At 55.5% G+C, this 19,083-nt stretch overlaps 1 protein-coding gene across 2 annotated transcripts; it reads right to left on the bottom strand.

Moving 5' to 3' along the window:
• On the bottom strand, positions 1–18,744 carry ANKRD13B (ankyrin repeat domain 13B). 2 transcript variants are annotated; one of them, XM_043903267.1, is made up of 15 exons: positions 18,582–18,744; positions 6,910–7,045; positions 6,656–6,780; positions 6,525–6,570; positions 5,791–5,934; positions 5,512–5,701; positions 5,369–5,435; positions 3,985–4,066; positions 3,135–3,199; positions 2,781–2,911; positions 2,533–2,690; positions 2,250–2,402; positions 1,953–2,116; positions 1,794–1,870; positions 1–1,376 (listed from the first exon to the last, which is right to left on the bottom strand). In XM_043903267.1, the coding sequence occupies exons 1-15, from the start codon at positions 18,690–18,692 to the stop codon at positions 1,139–1,141; spliced, it is 1,887 nt and encodes a 628-aa protein (XP_043759202.1). In that variant the 5' UTR covers positions 18,693–18,744; the 3' UTR covers positions 1–1,138. The 2 variants fall into 2 exon arrangements, with proteins under 2 accessions (XP_043759202.1, XP_043759201.1); XM_043903266.1 differs by lacking the exon at positions 18,582–18,744 and adding an exon at positions 17,022–17,619.
• Positions 18,745–19,083: the final 339 nt, after the last annotated feature.

Below are 19,083 nucleotides of genomic sequence, written 5' to 3'. Positions count from 1 at the left end.
TCGGGTTTGAAGCCTCTTTTATTTGTGCCTCAGAATCAGTCTGGTGCCCCTGGCATCAGGGAAGGGGTTGAGAGGAACAGCTTCTCTTTGTTCTTTTTCTTCCATCCCTTTTGTGTCCCTTCTGAGTCGCACTGGCTGAGCCAGGAAGGCCAGTCCGAGAGAACCCAGACAAGGGTGTGCGGTGGGCCCCTGCCCCCGGCGGGGTCTGTGCTTCTCTGGGTGGGTGGGTGGGTGGGTGGGGTGGGGCAGGGGGGAGCCGGGGGTTAGCACCATTGGATGGGGTTTTAGAGTCAGCCCCTGGGTGGGGAAAGTGGGATGCACAACCACAGAGGGCTAGCAGCAGCTGGTGGGAAGGGGTGGGTAGTGGTGCCACGGCCCTGGGCGACCCCTGTCTTGTGTTTGCGCCGCACCCACTATGCCCCTCATTCGCCAAGACACCATGAGGGAGCCAGGCCTTGCCCAGACCTAGCCTCCTCCCTGATCACAAAAACGTGCCTTGGGGATGGGGACTCCAACCTCTGGCCGCCCCCAAGAGAAGCTAGGACCACCCTGAGACCCGGGAGGGGTGTGGGGGCTGGGGGAGCCTGGCACCCCGCTAAGTGCACTTGACGCTGAAATGCGGGGGTGGGGGAGGGGCTGGGCCCTGGACGTGCTGGTTTGTGTCTGGGCCAAAGCGGCAACACAGCACGTGGGGAGCTCAGCTGCACCCCCCCGGGGGGAAGAGCGGAGATGCAAAGGCTTCACGGGCAGTGTCCTGGAGTGGGGTCAGTGAGCAGAAAGGAGGACCGGCCAGAAGGAGCAGAGGATGGGGACCCTGCTCCTCTCAGGACCGTCTCCCCCTCAGGACCGCCTGGTTCCACCCGTGGACCGGTCCGAGCCCAGGAGAGACGGGTGGGCGGGGGGGTCAGGATACAGCAAAGCAAGGGAACCGGGCCGTGCCAGCTGCCTCCAGGGCCCTGGTCCGGAAAGGTACTCCGCGGCCAGGCCGAACCCCTCCCCGTCAGTGGACGGGTGCGCCGCTGCGCCCGCCAGGCGACCCCTCCGGTCTCCAGACGCGTCTCGGCGAGCGCGCGGGCGGGGCGGTCCTCACTCCGGGGCGGGTTCCGCGGGGCGTGGCCTGGGCGCCCGGCAGAGGGCGCTACTGCTCGGTCAGGGAGAGCCGCAGGATGCGCTCCAGCTCCTCCTCCTCCTGGCGCGCGCGCCGCCGCCGCTCCTCCTGCTCCTGCGCAGACAGCTCCATGGCAAGCCGCAGCTGCTCGTCGTAGCTCCGGAACACGTGGCCGCCCGGGCCTGGGCGCGGGCTGGGCCGAGGGCTGGGGACGGACGCCAGGGCCGCGCGAGGTACGGGCTGGCGCTGCGGCGTGGGCGGAGCGCTCCTGCGGGACAGGTAAAGAGACGTCTAGGGCCCATCTGCCCAGAAGCGGGGCGGGAGGCAGCGTGGAGGCCCTCGGACACCGCGGGCCTCGCCACCCCACCAGTGCGGTCAAAGGGTCTCGCGTCACCTCCCTGGCTCCCTCCCACCCGGTGGGAGCGGATCCCAGCCCCGCCTCTCTGGTGAGGATCTGTGAAAGCTCTCAGGCCGCCTTTGGGTTGGGAAAGGACGCCACCTTGACGCCAGCAGGGTCCCCGAAGAGGGGACCGCGGATTTTCCGGGCCAAGGGGGGCTGCCCAGCCGGCAGTGGCCGGACGCGCTGTGGACAGGGTCCCGGTCGTGTTCTCTATGTGTGTGTGTGTGCGGGCGGGGGTGGGGGCATAGACGCTTCGAAAGCCTCTCAGGACGGGCGGGCACCGACCTGTCCTGTCGACGGCCCTCGTAGGACATGGGGTGAGTGCCCGGTTTGCTGTTGGTGAGCGCCTCCCAGATGGTGACCTGCGGGGCGGGGTGTGAGCCCGTTAGTGGTGGGGCGCCGTGTTCCCGGTAGGGAACCCCCGCGCGGCCTCCGGGGACGCACCTGGTCGTACTCACTGCCCGCCTCGAGCAGGCTCTGCTGGATGGCGAACTGTAGCAGGTCGTCGTCGTCGTCGCGGGTGGTGGCCTCGCGCTGGCCGCCCAGCACGCTGTAGCCGCGCGGGGCCTCGAACAACGCGGGGGAGATCTCGCAGCCACGGCATGAGGCTGGGGGCACCAGGCCGGGGAGGCGGGGAGGGGGTCAGAGTGGACCAGACCGCCCCCTCCCGCCCGCTCCCTGGGGAAGCTCTCGGTGGGGGCCGGGGGAGTGGGGGTAGTGGGGGCGGGCTCGGGGTCTCACTGGTGGAACTGGAGCTGCTGACGCTGGAGGAGTCGCTGCCTGGGGAAGGGGTCTCGCTGCTAGGGCTGCCTCGCACCAACGGCACCGGCTCGTCACAGCCATTGAGGTTCCCGAAGGTGATGCGGGCGTTGAGGATGTGGAAAATCGGAATTTCTGAGGATAAGCAAACTCATCAGGCGCCACCACCACCCACTCCCTCCCACCATGGGTACCCCCTCTTAACCTCCTGAGAAGCCCCACTCTCCCCAGAGCAGCTCAAGAGGAACGGGGGTAGAGGCCTCACCAATCTTGACGGGGAATCCCGGAGGCAGGCGCAGGGTGATGAAATCCCGGAGCTTGGCGAAAAGTGCGTTGCTGACGGCCATGAGGTCAATGATGGGGGCCACCTGCTCACACAGGGACAGGGGATGCTCCTCACACAGCCACAGCTTGGCCTTGAACCTGCCCCCCCGCAGACCCCAAAGGGTGAGGGCCATTGTAGAAGCCCTGACCCCTCCTCCAGCCCTGCCCAGACCCAGCAGGGGCCCTCACTTCTGTGTTTTGGTGGTCAGTTCCATGGGGCGACCCATGTCGCGGTTTCCAAGCTCAAAGTTGGGGTTGAAGTACTCTTCTGCGGTGATGGCAGTGGGATTGGCTTGGCTCAGGGTCTGAGTGATCAGGGTCTGTACCACACAGGGAGGAGCTCATGAGCCCTTCTCAGTCCCCGAGGCCAGGCCAGCCACCTGGTATTACAAGCCCCAAATCTGTCTCCCTTGCCCCACTCCCCACCACTGTGGAGCCGACAGGGCCTTGGGCATTGTGGAAAGAAAGCAGATCCACACAGGATGCCTCCTCCTGATCCCCATCCGTGCCCTTCCACACAGAGGTACCCCGGCACACACTCACCCCATTTTGGGGGCCCCCATGCTGCTCAGCAATTCCCAGGAAGGACTGCAGAGGTGTCTTACAGCCTACGAGAAACACGGCATCTCAGAGGACACTGCAGCCCCTCAGAAGGGACAGCACCCAAGACCCAGGGAGGAGGCTGGTCCCTGGTGGGCAGGGAGGGTGGCTCACCCACACTACACACCCAGGCACCTTCGCCTAAAGGTGACTGAGGACTCCAAGGGGGCAGCGGCAGGACCACCATAAGCACAGGTGGAATAAAAGTAGGCCTGGGACTCAGGAGAGACTTCCCAAAACGTCTCTCCAGGTTGGTGACACTGGACAAAAAATACCTGCCTTTGGTGAGCAGTTTGGGGGTATGCATGTGTATGTGTTTTTCTTTGGGGGCTTCCATTGTAACTTCATTTTGTTCTCTTGTGAGGTGGAAATTACATTTGCCCACTTTAAACAGACTAACTGGTGCCCAGAGTCAGGTGTAGTATCAGTGGGCACAGAGAATCAGTGGCAGGGCCCATGTCTTTCTGCCTCCGGTATGTCTTACTAGACTGGAGTGGCTGACAGACAGCATATGTGACACCCCCCACACACAAATCCAGTGCAGATATTAGTAATCAATTATAGCATCCCTTCCCATTGAGCCCAAATGTTGCCTTAGAATCTTTATCAGCACTCTAGGCAGCCACTACCAATCACTAGGATTTGGCATTTGAATTGAAGCCTATCTGCCTAAGTAAACTATCCAGACTCTTGCTAGCATGTCAGAGGAAATACTGATTAGAGGGGCTCATGTGGGAGCTGGTTCCTCCCCATACCCCTCTTCCCCATCCCCCACCCACCTCTGCCTGATTACCTTTGACCTTGCCCTTGTGCTGTTCTGAAAGATGCTCTGTCCGTGTCCGGGTGATGAGCTCCACATTGGATGCCCCATATACCTGGGGACAGATAAGGAAAGGACCCACTGACAGCTTTGGTACCTCTGTCCCTGCCTCTGCCCCCAAGGGCATCACAAACATTTCCTTTAAGGAATGATCAGGGGAGGGAGGTACCATTTGTTCCAGTCTCCAGGCCTTTGGGTAAGTAATTATATGAAGTTATTCATTCATTTTCCTTTTCATTCAACAGACATTTTGTGAGGACCATTTCTAGGCCAGACACTGAAGCAGACATCAGGGATACAGTGATGAACAAGCATGGCCAGACATCATCCCTGCCCTCTTGAGGCTCACAGTCTTTTTGAAAAGACAAGAAGACAGTGGATGGTAATAACCCAGTGTGACATGTCCTCTAGATGGAGAAGCATAGGACTGTGGGAATAAAAAGCAGAGACCATAACTTAGCCTGTGAACCAGGGAAGGCCTCCAGGAGGAAACAGCAACAACACAGAACCTTGCATCGGTTAGCTTCTTCATCATGTGACCCCCACGTGGGTGATATGAGGGTCCCATTAGTGACTGTGGGGGACTTCCCTCAACAGTCTGCTCAGGAGTGAAGGCCTGGCTTTGGAGTCAGCCAGCAGATCTGGGTGACCTTGTGCCGGTTACTTAATCATTTTAAGCTTCTGCTTCCTCTTTATAAAATGGGCCAATACCCTACTTCATAGAGTTGTTGTGAAGATTAAATGGGAAACCATAGAAAGGTTGATTAAAATTAACCTTTTGTAAACCATCTGTAAAATGGGAATAATAAAAGCACCTACCCTTAAAGGGTTGTTGTGAGGATTAAATGAGAGTGTGTGAGATATACACACATATGTACACAGACTTGTTTACATGTGTACAGTAGATATACATACATGCACATACATTTAAAATGTCAGAACAGAGCATTGCACACGAATGTAATAATTTTGTTTTAGTTGCTACATCATGTCCAACTTTTGCAACTCCATGGACTGTAGCCCACTAGGCTTCTCTGTGGGATTTCCCAAGCAAGAATACTAGAGTGGGTTGCCATTTCCTTCTCCAGGGGATCTTCCCGACCCAGGGATCAAACCTGCATCCCCTGTATTGGCAGGCAGATTCTTTACCCTGAGCCGCCAGGGAAGCCTGAACGTAGTATTAGGTGGACCAATAAACTCCAGCTGTTCTCATCAGTTGCCTGTTAGTCTCAGGCTCTTCCCTCCAGACTGTATTGTCTCTGTACCTCCAAGGCTTAGAAACTGGTCAGGAAGCCCCTGTCCCGCTCACTGTAGGCAAGAGTGTGGTGGGTCTGGCACCTGGGAGCTGTGACCTCACCTTGGCTTCATACCCATTCACCATCTCGGTCTTCTCACTGCGCCAGCCCAGGATGCCTGTCTTGTTCCTGGGGAAGCAGAGTTGTCTAGGTGAGGGCGCACCCACCAGGCTGGCTCCAGGCTTCCAAGGCCATGCCCACTTACCTCTCAAAGGAGATGTTCTTGGTGTCCAGTTGCGTAGTGACAACAGGTGCAGTGAGCCGGCTCAGCACCTGCTCCTCCGTGGGCTGGGCAGCAGCCAGCAGCAGCTCACGGTCCTGCCCGGCCAGAGCCAGGGTCTCCGTGTACACCACCCGGCGGTCGTGGTCAATCTCCATAACCACCGCACTCGCGTCTGCCAGCCACAGAATAGCTCAGGGAGTCAGGGGCCGCATGGGGGTGTCCCCAGCCTCCCCACCCTGCCCTACCTCCCACCTGCCTGACCTTGGCCCCTGAAGATGAAGCTGCGGTTCCCTCGCTGCCACGTCATGTGGTCAAAGCCCAGGAGTGTGGTGTCTACCCGAAGGTTCTGTCCACTCTTCCACACTTTGTAGGTGTCACTGGGGCAGATCTTGGACACCAAGGGCACTGAGTGGATGAGAAGGTCAGAGGTGGCTTCAATTTGCCTGGCCCACCAAACCTCAGAACATGGGGGTCAGGGGTGTGTCTGGGAATGGGTAAGGGAACTGGTGGGAGAGCAACCTCTCCCCCAACTCCCACAACAAATGTAGACCACAGTCACTCAGATACGAGCAAACTAAAGTCGGAGACAGGCATCAGTCAGCCACCACTAAGTCCCGAGTATTCACCATTTAATTCATTCACTCAGTCTTTCATCCAGTCTTCTAACAAATATTTATTAAACACCTCCTCTGTGCCAGGCACTGGGGATACAACATTGAACAAGACAGGACCCCTGCCGTCTTGGAGCTTACCTTCTAGCAAGGGATGACAGGTGACAAACAGACAAAAGAGCCAGTCATTACAAAGTGAAGGAATTAATAACGGAATCGAGGCAGTGTGGAAGAGCCTCAGGAAGAGACAGCATTGAGCTGAGAACTAAAAGGTGGAAGGGAGCCATGGGAGCGCGATGGGAAGAGGGCTGCAGGCAGGGGAGCAGCACTGCAGAAGCCCTGGGCTGGGGGGCGGCCCCCAGAGGCCCTGGCAGCCCCGCTTACCCCAGCTGGTGAACTCCCATTTCATCTCCACGTAGAAGTCCTGGGCCTAGAGGATGAAAGGAGAGTGGCTGAGCCCGCACTGGAGACAGGGTCCGAGGGCCAGGGTGGGGAGGCGAAGGGCTGGCCCTCACCTGGCGCAGCTTCTCCAGGAGTACGGGGATGCCCGCCAGCCGCTTCACCACCCGCTGGTAGTCCCGGTACCGTAGCACCAGCTGCACCAGCTCCAGGTCCCGGGTACTCACAGCTTCCTGAAGCACTGGGGGTGGGGGCAGGGAGGCAATGTCACAGGGCAGGCCCTGCCTAGGGCTCCCTGCAGCCAACCAGAGGTGACGATATGGTGCCGGGAGACCCAGGCTGTGGGGTGGAAACGAGCAGGGGTGCCCACCTGTCCAGCCGCTGCGATTCTCCCTGCCTACGTCTGCGCCGTGCGCCAGGAGCACGCGGGCACACTCGAGGTGCCCCAGGGTGGTGGCCAAGTGCAGGGGAGTCCGCCCACGGGGATCCAGCTGCTCAATGTCCACCTGGAGGAGGTGAAGTGGTTGCCCTGGTCACTTCATAAGGTAGCCCTTCTAAGCCTGCCTCGAGATTCCATTAATAATGGAATCAAGGCAATGTGGAAAGGCCTCAGGAAGATACAGCGATGAGCTGTCTATCTCTAGGCAGGCGGCAATCACCTAGTTGTCCTGCCTTGTCTGTCTCAGAAAGCAGTGGAAGAGACAGGCACAATGAGCTGGGGTAGAGTGGAAAGGGGCTTGCAGGCCAGGCCAGGAAGTAACTCTGAGAAAGGGAGGAACTTCCTTTCCAGTTCACCTAGGTACCCTGACTGGGTTCACGCTTCCAAGGCCCAGTGATCTGCCTGTGAAGAGTAAGCTTGGGGCTGAAGGGTGGTCTAGAGAGGCTACTGGCCAGGAAGGGCACCTGAGACCTATCCTAGGGGTCTAAGACCACACCTTCAAGAAGGGCCACCAGTTTAGATCATTGACATTATTACCGTGAGGTTTTAGCACAGCTGCAATGATACATTAACAGGAATAAAAGAATATGTTCATGGTACACTTTCAAATCCATGTCCTGTGCCTATGGGACACTAACATTTTTTAAAATAAATCCTGTTGTTTTGTGAATAGCACAGTTATATTGCATGAGATTTTTGTTGGGTAATAAAAACATGTTTGTTAAATATAAATATTTAGATATACTTCAGGAGACGAGGACTTCTCTTTAAACATGTGAACTGACCACATGTGTGTAACTGCTCTTCTCTGCCCCAAAACTTGATTAAAATGCCAGGGAAAGGCTTCTATGCCAACATGAATAAATAGCTGAAATCACCATCCCACCCAGAACAGAGAAAACTATTGCTTGAAATAATTGTTTTCAGACATTAGGCAACAATTAGTCCAGGACTGTGATCCCCAAAGTAAGACAGACAAACAAGGTGGGACCTATGATTGCCTAAGTCTCCACTTGGAGGAATATTCCAAACAGCCATTCAGAGAGAATCCCCAGCAGAGCATGGTAGTCTGCTGAGGAACTGGGAGATAGTAGCAGGGAGACTGAGGTAGTTAAAACTTGCAGGGCAGAGTCCCAGGAAAAAGTAAGCTGTTTTGTTTGTTTGTTTTTTTTAAAAGAGCTCCAGAAATCTGCATGTGGTTCCTTTGAGTCTTTGCTAAATACTAAACTTCACATTTTTAGAGTGAAACTGAACAAAACCAGGCAGAAAAGAAACAATAGACTCAAAATAAAAAAAATTCTCAGAGTTCAGCCATAGCAGGGAAGCATTCAAGCTCCAACCTGCTAGAGTAGAGAGCCCTTGTTGATTACCCAGGGTATTCAATAGAGAGGTATTCGAAAGAAGGATTATACCTTAGAAGTTGTTGTTCAGATACCAGGCTGTGTCCAACTCTTTGCAACCCCAGCCTGTCCTTAAAGACCCACCCAAACCTAATTTTAATAAAGATAAAAAATAAGCTCAAAAGGATCAAATTGATTTGTCAGTAACTTAAATTAGGCTGCCAGAACAAAGCTTAACACTCCTTTAAATGAAGACAGCAAAATCCCAATGCTTAACATCACAGCATTTACAATGTCCAACATCCAGTTAAAAATTACTAGATATGCACAGAAGTAGGAAAATATGACCCATAATCAGGAGGAAAATCATTTAATAGAAACATATTCTGATATAATAAAGATGAATGGCTCAGTATGCTCAAAACTTTAAAGAAAAACAACATTCACAAAGGAAAAATTGGGAGATAAAATGTTCTGAAATGAAATTTTCACTGGGTAAGGTTAATAGCAGATTAGACACTACAGAATGAAAATAAAATAAGTGAATTTAAAGATACAGCCACAGAACTATACAAACTGAAGAACAGAGGAGAAAAGAGGTACTGAAAAAACATTCAAATAGCCTCAGCAATTTGTCAGACACTATAAGGCATTCTAACATATGTATAATTGGAATCCCACAGGATCGGAAAGGAAGTGGAAGAATAAGACAATTTAAAGAAATAGCCAAAAACAACAAAACAACCTACTGTAGTGAGCTGAATACTGGTGCCATCCCCCCCCTCCAAAAAAAAAACCCAAAAAATATATCTACATACTAACTGCTAGAAGCTATGAATGTGACCTTATTTTGAAAAAGGGTCTTTGCAGATACAGTTAAGGATCTCAAAATGAGATCAGCCTGAATTATCCAGTAAGGCCCTAAATCCAGTTTTATGTGTCTTTGTAAGATGCAGAGAGACGTGCCTTGTGAGAGGAGGCAGAGACTAAAGTGGCGCAACCACAAGCCAAGGTACTCGGAGAGCCATGGGCAGCTGGAAGACACAAAGCAGGATTCTCCCTTAGAGCCTTTGGAGGGAGCAGTGCAGGTATCTTGCTTGAGTTTAGACTTCCAACCTCCAAAATGATGAGAGAATAAATTTATTATTTTAACCCACCCTGTCTGGTAATTTGTTGCAGAAACTAATACAATAATAAATACACAGAACCAAGGAACTCATGAATCCCAAGGAAGATAAATACCCAAAAGCCTACACCAAGGCCCATCATAATCAAATGCTAGAAACTGGTGATAAAAAGAAAATCTTAAAAGCATTTTGAGAAATGAGACACACTATGTATGGAAGGATGAATACAGAAAATTCTACTTTTTTTAAAATCAGAAACCATGCAAGCTAGATGGAGAAGGCAATGGCAACCCACTCCAGTACTCTTGCCTGGAAAATCCCATGGACAGAGGAGCCTGGTAGGCTGCAGTCCATGGGGTCGCAAAGAGTCAGACACAACTGAGCGACTTCACTTTCACTTTTCACTTTCATGCATTAGAGAAGGAAATGGCAACCCACTCCAGTGTTCTTGCGTGGAGAATCCCATGGACGGCGGAGCCTGGTGGGCTGCCATCTATGGGGTTGCACAAAGTTGGACATGACTGAAGTGACTTGGCAGCAGCAGCATGCAAGCTAGAAGACAATAGAATGAAATTTTTAAAGTGCTGGTGGGGGGTGGGGATGGGAACTGTCAACCTAGAATTCGCTATCTTGTGAAAAATATACTTCAAAAATAAGGGGAAATACAGATTTTTGTGGACAAACAGGAACTAAGAGAATCTGTCACCAGAAGGCATGCAAGAAATGTTGAATGAAGTTATTCAAGTAGAAGGAAAATGATACCAGATAGAAAACATAGATCTACACAAAGGAATGAAGATTGCCTCAAACGGTAAATGTGGGGCTTCCCTGGTTGTTCAGTAGTTAAGAATCTGCCTGGCAATGCGGGGGTCTTGGATTTGATCCCTGATCAGGGAACTAAGATCCCACAGGCCTCAAGGCAACTACCCTGCAATGAAAGATCCTGCGTGATACAGCGAAGATCCCACCTGCCACAACTAAGACCTGACACAGCCAAATAAATATTTTTTTTTAATAATGCCAGTAAAATATTTAAAACCCACAAGAAAGTGGCCAGGGCATTACAATTGACTTAGGGGAAGAGAGGGTACTAGAACCCAACGATTCACAGAGGGAAACCCCAGTTATTAGTAAGCTAGAGCTCCCCACATATTACCCTTGAAAGGTGAAGAACATACAGGCAGTGGGAACAGCAGAGGTGGGAGAAAGGCTCAGAACTGAATACTGGGGGGCCTGGTTAAACTTTAGGACCCCTGGCTCCCTCCCCAATTTTGTAAAGCTGGAAGATGCCCCCCACTTCTCTCCACAGGATGCCAGGGGGGTTATCCTCTATAGAAATTGAGCCTGAGGCACATCCCTGATGGTCCAGTGGCTAAGACTCCACTGCATTCCCAGTACAGGAGGCCTGGGTTTGATCCCCGGTGAGGGACCTATTAATCAATGATTGAAGATCCCGTGGGCCACAACTAAGACCCGACGCAGCCAAATAAATAAAAATAAACATCAAATAAATTGAGCCTTATACTGAACTTGGTCTGAGGATGAGGTCATGAGACTGAAAACTGATGAACAGTGTGTAAGTGCAGTCCCTACTCTGCCTGAAGTCCTGATCACTGGCAGCCAGACTGCACACTGCACTGCCCTAGCAGGAAGTGGAGGAATCTGTCTTGGAGAAACTAGAGGCACCAAAGACCTCTGGGTACAGACATTTGGGGATCCTAACAATAAGCAGGCCAGTCATCTTAGAGCAGCACCCATGTATTAATAAGCTCCAAACGTCCATCCTTAATTATGCCCCCACAGCCAAGGGTGACGGGACACTTGAGGAAAGCTGCCCAACATGAAAGATAAAAAAACATGCAAATAGGTGCTAAAAACACAGAGGAAACAACTGTCAGTGCAGGAAACAGAAAACTGGAGGCAGGGACAGTCATTTACACCCTCAGAAAAAATACAAAAAGGAAACTGAATCCATGAAACAGAATGGGACCTTCTGACCTGTGCTTCCTCCCCTTGCTTTCTTCACCCCAGCTGTCCCTGGACGGCTTCACCTGCCCCAGTTTCCCCATCACAGTAAACAGCACCTCAGGTCACTTCCTTTCCAGGGAAGACTCTTTCTCTCTTTTTTTCCTCACCTTCCATATCTAATCCACCAGTAAAATTTGACCTTATAGGCTCTGCCTTCAAAATAGATCCAGAGTCATTTGAGATGTTACCACCTTCAGGCTACCCTCCTGGTCGTAGCCACCTGTTTGTCACCTAATTCCTCCCACTCCTCTCTCGGTTCCTTAGGTCTGCTCTCTATAGGGCCCGTCACAGGTACCTGTAAAGTATCATTCCTCAGGTCCTGATGCCCTTTAGCTCAGAACCTCTCCGTGGCTTCCCATGCAGTTGAGGATAGAATCCTGAATGTCTTTTTGAACTCACGTGCTCTCCCATCTCTCCAAGCTCCACTCCGACGTGTTGGCCTTCCCTGGAACCATCTTCTTCTGGGTCCTAGTAGCCACAAAGCTTCCTCCCTCACTTCATTAAGGCCACCGCTCAAACGTCACCTCCTTAGAAAGCCCGGCCCTGACAACCCATCTCAAGTGACAGTTGCTATTTGTCTCTCTGTTGTCCCTTTTCCTGCTGCAGTCCTCTTTCAGCATTAAATTGCCCACTTATTTCTTCATTGTCTCCCTCTCCTAGACTGTATGTAAGCCCCATAAAGGAACTATCTGTTTTGTTCGGTGCTATATCCCCAGCTCTGGACAGTGTCTGGCACATAACAGGTGCTTCATAAATATTTATTAAGCAAATGCCTAGGTGACTATTTTTAAGGGACATGGGGAAGGAGGGCAAGGCAGTAAAATGTAAAATTGATTAGCCAGTAAATAGCTGTAGAAGTATACTGTTTATAATATGAGGCAAATAACAGAACAGCCTAAAGAGTTCAAAGTGGTTGCCTCTGGGGGTGAGATGGAGAGGTGGGGGAGGTAGGAAGGACTGCTGCCTTCTAGCAGCAGATAGGATTTTAAACATGAGTCGGAACTCCTTTGTCAAAAATAAAAACATTTTAAGTAATTTATATAATTTGTATAACCTTCCATTGGCATTTCTTTGTCTTTAAATATACAAGGAGCCTCAAAAAAAAAAAAACAAACCCAAACTGTGCCCGGCCCCTGTGCCCTCTGAGCAGTAGCTGGGAGTCCACCAGCTCCCCAGAAAGAAGGGCAAAGCATTATTTACTCTCTGCCTCTTACAGGTTGAACTGGGCCCCTCAGGGTCCGACCTGGGTGGGATCCTGAGTCCTGGGATAGGAGCGAGGTGGCATCCACAAACCCTGAGCGGGCTGGGTCACCGGGGTGTCAGGAGGAGGGCTTCCCACAGGGCCGCAGCTGAGCCATCATGCCTCCCATCGGCCCTGCCCCAGATGCTGCTGCTGCTGCTGCTAACAAGGCCCCAGGGAGCCAGCAGGGCCAGCCCCAGGGCTCCAGATGCCGCCCGCCTCCCCCTCCCTCAGGTGCCTCAACTCCAGGCTGCAGAGGCCGGTGCCGGCCAGGAAGGGGTGCCCGCCCTACCCCCGCTCCTCTGGAGCTCTCCTGGCAGCACTCCCCAGGGCCCTGGTGTTTTCCAGGGCCACTGTGAGCCCTGTGTACCATCAGCCAGGCTCCAAAGAAGATCCCCTGCACCCATTCAAAGCTGGGCCCTCGGTGGAAGCGGCACCTTGCCGAGGGCCCAGGTGGGAGAATTCATTAATTTCCTCAGCAAAGGCCTGCTGCTATTTAATTGCTGGAATGAAAAGGTTTCCCGTGAAACCCAACCCCCAGCCCTCCCTGCCAAGAGGACAGAAGCTCTGCACCCCAGCCAGCCTCAGCTGGAGGCACAAGCGGGGACTTTCGAGCTTAGGAGCTGGGGCTCCCTTGGCATAGAGTCTCCCTGTTTCCACTCAGGCCCCCGTCTGCATACATACACACACATGCTTCTGCATCCAGAGGCACAGTACGTGTGTACCCGAGTGTACAAGGGCATGTGTCCAGCTGCCCTCCAGCCTGCAGGCCTCTACTCATGTCTAACACACATAGATGCCAGCACATTTGCACATGCACACGCCTTGAACCCACATGCACTCGCAGAGTATTTTTCAAAGTTGTTTAGCATTAGCAAGTCCTTTTGTTAGGTGAAATCTTACAGGAACACACCAAATGTATAAACACAGGTGCTGGAGGAGCAGAGGGGCTCCTTTCCCTGCCCTGCTCCACCCCCACCCCAGGGAGGACAGCCCGAGTCTGGTGTGGCCACTTCTCTGCTCTCCCACCAGGAGGGCCTGAGCTCTCTCACGGGGGAGCAAGGCAGGGTGCTTCCCCAGGGGACAGTGGAGCTGGGCCCGTGGGGGTGGCAGCTGCTGAGCCTCCCTCTGTCCTGCCCCCTCCATTCTGCCCCACGCAGCCCCTCCCCCTCATCCCAGACACATTGATTTTTGGTTTCAAGGGTTTGTGGCTCCCTCTCCCGAGCTTCCCAGCTCATCAGCTGTGGTGACAGCCTATACCGGGGACGGCCTACTTTGCCAGGAGACGCAATCACAGGTGCTCCTGATCACAACAAGTACCTTGGGTGGGACAGCCTCTGTCTGAGCATCCAGGGGCCCCACGGTCCCATCTCACCGGGGTGTCAGGTCAGAGAGATGACCTGGGGAAATCAGGAGGGAGGAATATGGTGGAGGCGGCCGCCAGAAGATAGAAAATGTTTCCCTAGGACCATCATCCAGTCCCCTCCAGAGTGGTTGCTGCTGGAGAAGAACCTCGCTCTCCTTGGCCCTCCCACAGGGCGCTATTCCTGTCTAACCTCCACCACCTACCCCCAGGGAACCCCAGGGACTCGTAGCTCCAGAACCAAGGCCATGCCCAGCTGTCTGGACCTCAGGCCAGCTAAGGGGGAACTGGCACATCCACTACCCTACAACCTCCTGCCCCCTCCCCACCTGGCAGAGCAGGTGCATGGCAGAAAGCAGGGCACCCAACAACTGTTGTATTGCTGGGCATAGGTTAGGGGCGATCATGGACACTTCCCTTCAAAAAACCTCCGCTTAGCACCTCCCTCTCCCCACCACACCCTGCCGTTAGCCCCTGTGAACTTGCTCAGAAGGCTGCCGTGCCATCCCCCTCCTCCTTGGCCAGCACTGCCAAGCCTGCCCACGGGAAGGCCTCTGCGGGGCTTTCTTGGAGTGAAGAGGAGGCAGCTATGCCAAGTGAAGACCAGGGAAACCCAGCTGCTGTGTGTTTGAGGAAAGCCTGGCTGTTTTCTGTGACAGTGGGTGCCAAGAGGACCAGAGATCAGGGACCCCCAGATGAGATGCCTGGGGTTGACAGGGTTTCATTAGGATGTTAGGTGGCCGCCCCCAGACCCCTCACCAGTAGGAAATGCCTGGGGAGGGGGCATCCTTAGCTCTCCCGGGGAGTCTGAGGCCCGGAGAACTGAGCAGTGCACATCTGGATGCAAGGATTCCGTCCAGGTCAGTCCTGGAGTCGAAACTCCACCTGGGGGCTCTCCCACCCGGACTGACTGGCATTCTCTTCTTGGCACCCTGGTGCAAAGGAGAGGACTGATCTGGCTCCTCTGTGGTTGAAGGGTTTATCCTCAACCCGTGCCCTGTATCCCCCCCAGGCTGGGATCAGGGCAGGCAGTGTTCATTTCAGGAAGACACAAATTCACCAGGGTAGGGGATGAGTGGGTGGGGTTGGGGTGCCCCTGGTTTCTGCAGCAGTCTGAGGGGCCACAGTCAGTGATCCAAAGCAGCCCTACCTGCAGCAGGCTCTGGCATGCCCCTCTCCAACCCCACCCCAGCAAGAGGGCTGCTGACCCAAGGACTGTCAATCAAAAAGGCCTGGGTGAAATGGCCTTTTCTTCTAGGGCATTCTGCCTCTCTCCAGTATCTGCAAGGAAAAGAGCACTCTCCTCTTGGGCAAGGGAGCACAGTTGAGGTGTTCTGGACATTCAGCCACTAGCCTTCTGCCTAACAGTTCTTCAGCCAATCATCAACCATCCCACTGGGAAGTTCCTCTTAGGTCATACTTAAATCCCTCCAGCTGTAACCTCCCTCAGAGACCAGCCAGAAGAGGCTGAACTGATTTAGCACCCTGCACATCACACTACTTCCCATTCACACTTGCATCAGCAGAACAGGGTCTCTTGGAGGGCGTGGGCTATGCCTGGTTTGTTCATCTTTGTCCCCAGGAGCCACCATTCTGCCTCCTTTATGATGGATGAACAGGGACACGATCCAAGGAGCCACCTGAAGCACACTTGTGGAAGTGGAGGGCTGATGGAAGCGGATGCCCCAACCAGAGGTGAAGGCTCAGGTCGCCCCACCGTGTTCTGCGCCTGCCGTGTACAGCTGGATGCGGTGCTCTCTGAGGGCCCGGTGGCGGGCTGGAAGACCTCGCTCGCCTGGTGATGGCCTGCTCTCCACCTCACTCTTCCCTTGGGAAGCAGACAGCTCCTCAAACTGAACTTCCTGTGACTCAGGAAGTGGCCCTCAAAAGGCATATTCCCCAAGGGGGCAGTGCCTGAGGAAACACTCCCAGTCCATGGCCCCAGGATCACAGATCCAGGCCAAGTCTGCAGGCCTCAATGGAGACACACCAGGGTCGGCTGGGCCCAGCTCTGGCTCCTGCCTCCCCACCCTGGAGGGCAAGTCGTTTCTGCCAGGAGAGCCTGCCTGTGACCTGGGCCCAAGGGCAAAGTTGGGAACTACCTGTGACCTGTGCCTGCCTGCCTCTGTCCAGAAGAATGGCCAGGAGACTCCATCCCTGATCATATATTCTTGGAGGCCACCGCCCAGCCAAGGCTGGCTGACCCACCCATTCTCACTGACTAGAGAACCAGGGAGCCGCTATGTGTACAAAACCTCAAATCGTGTCGGGGGCCAGTGGGGCCCTGGCTTCCTCAGCACCTAGAAGCTGGGCCCAGCATCAGAGGGCAGGAGAGCGCCTTTCAGCACCTGGACAAGGCCCTCCAGGGCTTCACCCCAGAGGCTCTCTCACTCCACTCCCCATTCCTGAGCAGGCGCTGGGGTCGGCGGGGTGCAGGGGCTCAGCCCGGTGTGAGCAAACAGATAAGCGCGCGTGGAGAGGGCAGAGGGCGCTGGGTGGGGCTGGCACGCCTGGGAGTGTCCCGGCCTAGCCTCCGATCCTTGACCTGTGACCCCCTGCCTACGCAGGCCACCTCCGCACACTCACGCGGGGGGTGTCGCTGCCGGGCTGAGTGGGGCGGACTCTCCCACCGCGCGGAGCTCAGATGGAGCCGGCAGCCCCTCCCCGCAGCCCTCACTGCCCCGGCGGAGGAGGGGCAGGGCGTCCCCTACCCCAATCAGGGAGGGTTCGGAGCACGTGTGGACCGCCCGGCCGGGCCGGAGGGGAGCGAGCGGGGGCCGCTCCCATCACCCTCTCCAGGTCAACAGCACAAAAGCGGCGCCGGCGAACAAAGAAGCGCTGCAAACTCGCCAGGGGGGCGGGACAGCCCGCGCCGGGCCCCCTCCCCAAGCCGGGCGGGCTTGCCGGGCCGTGGGGTCCTCGCGACGCCCCGACGGCGCTCTTACCTGGCCGGCGCGGACCTCTTTCTCCAGCTCGCGGTGGCGGTTGTGCCACACGAGGTAGTGTAGCGGGTACTTGCCCTCGGGCCCCTTCCTGGCGGAGGCGTTGGCGGGGATCATCGCCCGCTCCTCATACCGGGGCCGCGGCGCCCGGCCCGGAAGGAGGGACGGCGCCAGAGCCGGGGCCCGGGGCCGCGGGGCGGGGGTCCGGCGCTGCCTGCTCGCAGGGCTGCGGCTCGGGCATGTGCGAGCGGCGCCGGCGGGCGGGGGTGGCGCGGTGCGGGCGGCGCGGGCCACGGGCGTCCTCGCGAGGCGGCGGCGGCGGGCGGCGCGGAGAGGCCCCCACCCGCCCGCGGAGGGCGCGGGCACTCGGCGGCGCGGCGCGGAGTCGCGCCTTGCCTCCCACACCCCCGCGCACAAAGACGCCGCTCGGCGGAGGGAGCAGGCGGCCGCAGCGGGCGCGGGGGCGCTTGGGGCGCAGGCCCCAGGGACGCCGCCGCCGCAGGGACGCGCGCCCGCAGCACCCGGCACCCCGCAGCTGCATAGCCCGGCCCTCAGCCCGAGCGATCGGCTAGGGATGCGGGGATGCGGGGGAGAGAGGAGGGGGACGCGGATGCCCTGGGCAGCGCTTGTTATCACTGGGCCCCGCGGCATCATGGGGCTTGTAGTCCGCCTCGTGGAACTGGGGGTGGTGAGTGGCCGGAGGGGGTCCCGCACTGACCCCCTGATCCACTGAGAGTGGGGAGGGAGTCAGGCCCGGCCGGGTCGGAGGCAGTGTCCTGACGTCTGGTGGACTGGGGTGCACCCCCAACCCCTGGCATTTTGCCTTTTGCTGGGGAGGGACGGGGTTACAGGCCTTCCTCAAGCATTAGGGGGCGCGGGAAGGTGTGGCCTTCAGGCTTGAGTTTGGGTCCCAGTGGAACGTGAGCGGGATCCAGATTCCAAGAAAAGAGTGACTGGTGGAAGGAGTCCTGAGAAAAATGCGGGGCGTTAGTGTGCAGTGCCAAGGGTCATTGGAGCAACCAGAAATCTGGCATCTGAAATACTACGTAGGAGTCTTCCCTGCCTTCTTTTAAAATTAAACTCCATCTTCTGCATTTGACATTAGAAAGACGATGTCTATTAAGGATGGGAGAACACACCCCTCCCCCCAAACGCTGCTTTCTGCGAGGACCTAAGTGGGGCTGCGCAGAGACTGCAGCAGGTGGCAGCTCCCCACCTCCACCCCGTGTGATCCCCTCTGGAGAGGAAGCACTGGTTCCAGAGACTGTCTCCTTCCTGAATAACTCCAGGGCAGAGAGATCTTTCCAGAAGGGTGCTTACAGATGTCTCGATAAAAGTGGAATTGCCCTCCAGGGCAGCCTATTGCAGGAGCTAGAAGGACCTGGGGCTTGGCCCAGCCCCTGGAGGCGGGGAGGGACTGGGGTGTCCGGGGAAACCTGAATTCCTATTCCTCCTTACTAACTGCCTGACCTTAGGCAAACTGCTTAAATTTTCTCAGACCACTCACCTCTAAAATGTGACTCTACTGCTACCTCTTGGGGTTAGCTAAGGATGGTGACTGACCTGGAAATGATGCATCCCTTTCCCCACCAGGCCCACTGGGCCAGGTGGCGGGACCAGGCACTGCGCCTTCTGGAGCCCACCTTGGAACAAGACAGGAATCAGGGATTCCATACCAGCCCCACTTAGAACAATCCAAGAAGCGTTTGTGTGGGAGGTGCTAGCGAAAGCTTGCAAACTCTCCGTGCCTCGCTCAGGTTTCTTTGTGTGGTCTTCTCTCGTTCCTCCTCCACACCCTGCGGTGCCAGGCCCCGGCGCGGAAAGATGAAGGAGTGGACCGCCTCGCCCCTTTCTCCAGGCTGGGAGGAGCCAGTTCGCGTCTCCCGCGGCCGGGAACCGCTGCCCACCTCCACCACGAGGGGTCAGCAGAGTGCCGTGACTGCAGCTGGAGTTGGGGAGGGGGCTGGAGCGGGGAAGGGACGGCCAGGAGTGGCCGGGAGAATGCCTGTACATTTCCTCATTAAATTGTTTTTACAATCTTGCTGTGATTCTTCTTTAAATGTCT

This window comes from Cervus elaphus, chromosome 5 (assembly GCF_910594005.1).
Source record: "Cervus elaphus chromosome 5, mCerEla1.1, whole genome shotgun sequence".
NCBI lineage: Eukaryota > Metazoa > Chordata > Mammalia > Artiodactyla > Cervidae > Cervus > Cervus elaphus.
This window is presented reverse-complemented; position numbering and strand designations above follow the sequence as displayed.